Below are 5750 nucleotides of genomic sequence, written 5' to 3' on the forward strand. Positions count from 1 at the left end.
CCGGGGCCCTGGAGCCTCCCAGTGCCGGGATCGTTCCTAAAGGGTCTTGATCCCGCTGGCGTGGCTCAGGGGTTGAGCATCGACCTAGGAACCAGGAGGTCACGGTGCAATTCTCGGTCAGGTGGACGCTCAACCCCTGAGCCACGCCAGCCGGGCTGTATTATTATGTATTAATCATGGCGTTATTTTCCTTACCAACAACTGTAAACCTGCCTTTGCCCCACACTGTACCGTCAAGGGCCACATAGGGAAGCGATTGGCCCTGAGAAGTGTCCTCAGGCGATGGCATCGGCCACCGGAGTGTAGCCCACACACCTCGGCTGGAGGCTCTACCACCGTCACGGATGTGGCCCTTTGTTGGCCAAAATGTCATTATTTGGCCGGTGACGGTGGTTCAGATCTCGCCACTGAAAACATTGCAGCGAATTCACCGTGAGCATCCAACTGTGACCCCATGCTGAGCGAAGGCTCACTTTTCATGGCCACATTCGTTATGTCACCTTTTACTCACGAAGCTGGCCCAGCTCTCGGCCCAGCTGTAGAGGGATTCGTCCCACGCGTGCTTGCTTTTAACCCACTGCGAGCGAGAGGGGGACACGGAAATCTCCCGTTCCTACCATTTCACCAGGAAAGCCTGCATTTCCCATTTTTCAGCAATAACTGAACACCCCCCCTTCCCCCCCGCCTTCCCCCAATCCCCCCTGCATCTACTCCCGCTGTTGACTAGTTGATGTATAGGGTTTAGACATAATCCCTGTGTTTGGCTTATTGGGTTTCAAATCTTATTTCCTTTGTTTTATTGAGGATTACCAGGATCCAACTCCATTGACATTCTACCCAATACACTGAGACGGCAAGGAGGACAGATGCGCCCTAGCATTACTAACGCGAGTTTCCGTGGTTCTGTGAAACCCGGCGGAAATGGGAGAGAGAGAGAGAGAGAGAGCGCGCCAAGCTGTGTGCACATGGATGCTTTATCCAGTGCGTAGCGTGTGTGGAGTCTCTTAGTTTGGATCCCTGTGGAGTCTGGAGTCAAGACTGAACTCTGAGTCTCCAGCCGATGTTTGTTTATTTATTTAAATAATTTTCTATTGCTTTCGGAGAGGAAGGGAGAGAGAGAGAGAAACATCAGTGATGAGAGAGAATCATGGATCGGCTGCCTCCTGCACGCCCCACCCTGGGGATCGAGCCCGCAACCCGGGCCTGTGCCCTGACCAGGAACCGAACCCTGACCTCCTGGTTCATAGGTCGACGCTCAACCACTGAGCCACGCTGGCCGGGCTCCAGCGGACGTTTACAGTGTTCAGGACTCTTGGCCACTCGCGGGCTCTGAGGACAGACACGCAAAGCAGAGACCCCCCTGGGCTCTGATTGTTGCCCCCCCCCCCGTCCCTGGCAAGAAGAGCCCCCCTAACTGCCACCCTGGGGTTTCCATATTCCTGTCACTTTCCCAATCCGCTTTCTCCCACCCTCGTCTGCCTTGAGCTCACATCCGCCTGGTGAGCTGAAGGCCAGCCCGCTCCCAGCATCCCGAGGTCACGCTCAGGCCGGGCGGCCGGGGCCTCTCCGCGGGCTCCGTCTTGGAGCAGCCTCTGGCTTCCACTGCACACGCTGGGCTCAGCCTAGACGGCCCGCGGGGTCCCGGGCGATCAGGAGGGACGTGGTGGGCGGGAAGGGGGACCACGGCGGGTCCAGGCGCGGCGCCCCCTCACCGCCCCTCTGTGCCCTCGCAGGGTTTTTGTATTGCTTCCCGGCCATGTCCCTCCTGGGCCTCTTCCCGCAGATCAACACGTTCTGCGTTTACCTTTTGGAACAAATCGACATGCTGGTCTTCGGGGGCTCTGGTACGTGTCCTCCTCCTCCTCCTCTTCTTCCTCCGGTGCCGGTCGGCCCAGCAGCCTCGGGCTGGAACTCCCAGGACCCCGGCGGTGGCTTCTCGTTGACCTGAGCGCCTGACCTGCTTCCGGTGGGCTCGGTCAGGGCCCAACCGAGAGGGGCCCACCTTGCTGGGTCCAGCCAGGCAGGAACCAGGGAGGGGTGGACTCTCAGAGCCGTGGAGGGGGTTGGGAGCCCGCTGGCCATTCCTTGGACAATCCACGCGCTGGGATGTGTGTGAACGAGAGTGAGTGGGTGTCAGGGTGGCGCGTGTGCGTTTGGCCACGTCCGGGAGCGTGTGAACGGGAGCGTGGGCTGTGCCATTGCATGTGTGGTCAGAGTGCCCCTGTGCAGGCACGTGTGGCTGCCCCTCCTGGGGCTTCTGGGCGGAGCAGGTGAGACTCGGACCCGGGCCCTGATGCCTGAGTGTGCCGCCTTCCCCCGCGCCCTGACCCCGCGCCCTGGCTGTGGGGACCGAGGTCTAGGAAGGCCTGTTGCTGTGTGTGTTCCAGCTGTTTCTGGGATGACATCGGCCGTCTGCAGCGTGGCCCGGAGCGCGGCCGCCGCCACCGCGCTGCACGCGCTCTGCTTCAGCGCCGTGAAGGTAGGTGAGCGGACGCCCCCGCCTTCTCCCAGCACTTTGCGCCCCCTGATGGTCCCGGGAATCAGATGTGGCCTCCAGGTCGGACAGACATGGACCCTCCGAGCATCAGGGGCAGCAGGCCTGGCGGGGAGGCCTCAGCGGAGGGAGGCCGGGTGTTCAGACACCTGGACGCACAGGGCCCACCGGGCCGGGCCTCCCCCACAGGCGTCTCTCTGGCCCGGTCGGTCAGGAGACAAAGGCTTTGTTGCTGGAATCGCTTTTCCCTTTGTTCCTCCTGGTTGAGATGTGCTGTCCATGTAAGTGACCGTCGGGCCATCGTAAGTGGGCTCTGCTTGGAGCGCACATGGCCAGCTCTGTGCCGGGAAAGGGCGCGCACGCAGGGGCTCTGGGGTTCACTTATGGGTTGAAACACGGGTTCACTTTACGGGTTGAAACACGCCTGGAACCGGACGGAGCTGGGCGCCTCGGGAAAGGTCCTGGCACCCCAGGGGAGGCCCTGCGTCCCCTGGCTCGGCACAGAGCAGCTACCGCCTGCAAGAAGCGATCTGGCCTGTGGCTCCAGATCCTTCACGTTCTGTCTGTATTTTGAAACGTTTTGGTAAAAACGGAGCCATCTGCATCTCTCCCTTCTCATGTGTAAGCCCTGAGGCTCCGGGATGGTCACAGATGGACTCTCGCTCTCAGTGCAACGCCTGTTAAATGCTGCAAATTGAAGGAACGAGGTGAGCCAGTCCGCCAGGGGGCCCCTCGGATGAAGGAAATCTCGCCGCCTCACCGGGAGCCGGGGCCCTGCTGCCGGTTTAACGAGGCTTTTGTTTCTGCCTTTTGTGCTTGCTCTCCGCTTCCCCGGGACTGACTTTTCCTTCCATCCCTGCACTGCTTTGCCGCGCGCAAGGCTGTTCCAAGTCTCGTTAAGGCATGACCGCCCTCTGCCAGAAAGGTCACTGTCACCTTGTCACAGAACAGGAAGCCGAGCGCTGAGCAGTTAAGTGCCGTCCACGCGACCGCTCCTCCCAGGAGCGATGAGCGGGGAGTCGCCTCTGCCCACGCCTGGGCCCTGGCCTTTTCTCCGTGTCGTGGCGTGACCGTCACTCCCAGGGCCGGGGTTTCTAGATCCTCCCAGAGATGTTCCCAGCGTTTTCAGTCCCATGGGCTGCACAGAATAAGGGATGAAAGACGCATCGTGGGCAAGCGCAGAGGGTCCATGGAAGGACATGGAATGGAGCAGGTTTCTGCCTTTGGAGTCTTGCTCTTCCCTAGAATTTTTTGGGACCAGCCAGGCAGGAAGTGAGAGGAGAGACGCTGTGGGCAATGGCCAGAGCGGGGAGTGTGTGAGGGAGGCGGACCGAGCCTACCTGCCCGGAGCCCCGCAGCGGGAGGACCATGCTCCCCCGTTTCTTCTGTCGGGGCCGCACTTAGCCACTCTCGTGACTCCCCCGGGCCTCTGTGTCCTGCCCTCTGAGTGCCTGGCACCTCGCACCTCGCTGTCCCATCGCCTGTCACTCCTGGTGGCAGTTTCTCACGTGGCCTTCCTTTCCCAAGACCCCGTGTCTGCCTTCCTCACGCGTGTGCTCCTCACAGGGGCCAACGCTTCTCCCTGGAAGTCAGGGAGCCGGCACCAAGTCGGTGGGTTTTTCACGCTGGCCGCTGCAGCATGGGTAGGAGTTCACAGGCAGCGTGGCGTGGGCAGGGCGAGTGGAAGAGCCCTCTGGGCAGCGGGAACCCTGTTTACAGAGGCAGGGGGACGGGAAGCGGGGTGTCTTCCCGGTTTGGGGGCTGTGCGTACCCTCAGTGTGAGGAAGGGGCTGGAATGCGGACGAGGGTCCGATCCTAGGGGCTGACATCCCTCCCTGTGGAGGAGGTTTTATGAGGCCGTCGATGAGGAGTCGTGGAGAGTACCGAGTGGAGGACAGCCGTGGGGTTGGTTTGCCTGGGCTGAGAGGGGACCCTCTGGTATGTGGAGGAGAAGCCGGGGCTGTGGAGGGAGGGCTGCGGGGTTGGCATTCACGTTCCCGCGGGCGGGCGCTGTGAGCAGCCGTCCTGACCGAGACTGAGACCGTGGGAGCCTGGCCAACTGGACACAGGGAGGGGAGGGACCGGCTAGAGGGACAGTGGAGACTCGGTGACCTGTGAGGGTCAACCCAAGGCCCACAAGGGTGGTCAGAGGCTCTCGGGCGGCCCTCAGCGGGGCTGGTGGGGGGACGGGCCTTGGAGCCAGACTCCCCCCGACTCCCCAGCTGCAGGCGCCGGGCCTCGGCTCCCTGCCAGATGCTGCTCCCGGGACCCTGCGCCTTCCCTGTGGGGGAGAAAGGAGATGCGTTTTAATAGATTTGTATTGGTTTCAGGGAGGAAGGGAGAGGGAGGGAGAGAGAAACACCAATGATGAGAGAGTCATGGACCGGCTGCCTCCTGCACGCCCCACACTGGGGATGGAGCCCGCAACCCGGGCCTGTGCCCTGACCGGGAATCGAACCGTGACCTCCTGGTTCATAGGGTGACCCTCAACCACTGAGCCACACCGGCCGGGCAGGAGATGCGTTTTCCTTTCTAAGAAAGTGAGGCTGGCGCAGTGAAACGGCTCTCTGCCCAGGGCCGCGCTGGCTGCACCGGCCTATCGGAGAGTCACACCCATCATGTGGGCACATGTGACCCGCCCACTCGTGAATCTGGTTCTGAGCCCCATGAGCAGCTCACGCACGGGCTCTGCGGTCTCCCCCCAGGAGCCCTGGAGCGCCCAGCACATCCCCGCGCTGTTCTCCGCCTTCTGCGGCCTCCTGGTCTCGCTGTCCTTCCACCTGAGCCGGCAGAGCAGCGACCCGTCCGTGCTCCTGTGAGTACCGCGCCCCGAGCTCGACGCAGGCAGCTGTGACACTCCCTGCGCTGGAAACACGCTCCACACTGCAGCGCACGCACAGCTGAGACACACACACTCTGTGCTGGGACACACACATACATCTGTACACACCTGTGCTCTAACACACGCGTGTGAGTCACATGCCCTGTGATGTAACACACGCACACCTATGAGTAACATGCCTGTGCTGTAACATGCACACATGTGTGAGTTTCTCACACACACACACACACACACACACACACACACTGTGTGTGGGTCCCTGCAGCCTTGCTCTCTTACGGGGAGTGGGGGGGTCGCACTCTTCCTAGCTGGTCCACATGGGCGAGGGAGGTGAGGGGGGGAGTTGCAGGTGACCAGAAACCCCTGAGCTGCCAGCACACATTGCAGTGCCTCTGTGCTCCCGAGTAAAGCTCA

General features: G+C 61.5%; 1 protein-coding gene across 1 annotated transcript in view; it reads left to right on the top strand.

Moving 5' to 3' along the window:
* PCNX2 (pecanex homolog 2) overlaps positions 1-5750 on the top strand; it is a 55229-nt gene that overhangs the window by 18203 nt on the left and 31276 nt on the right. Inside the window, exons 14-16 of the mRNA XM_023745755.1 lie at positions 1734-1844; positions 2388-2479; positions 5200-5309. Of these exons, the coding sequence (XP_023601523.1) occupies positions 1734-1844; positions 2388-2479; positions 5200-5309 (313 nt within the window). The remainder of the gene's footprint in view (positions 1-1733; positions 1845-2387; positions 2480-5199; positions 5310-5750) is intronic.

This window comes from Myotis lucifugus, unplaced genomic scaffold (assembly GCF_000147115.1).
Source record: "Myotis lucifugus unplaced genomic scaffold, Myoluc2.0 scaffold_578, whole genome shotgun sequence".
Taxonomy (NCBI): domain Eukaryota; kingdom Metazoa; phylum Chordata; class Mammalia; order Chiroptera; family Vespertilionidae; genus Myotis; species Myotis lucifugus.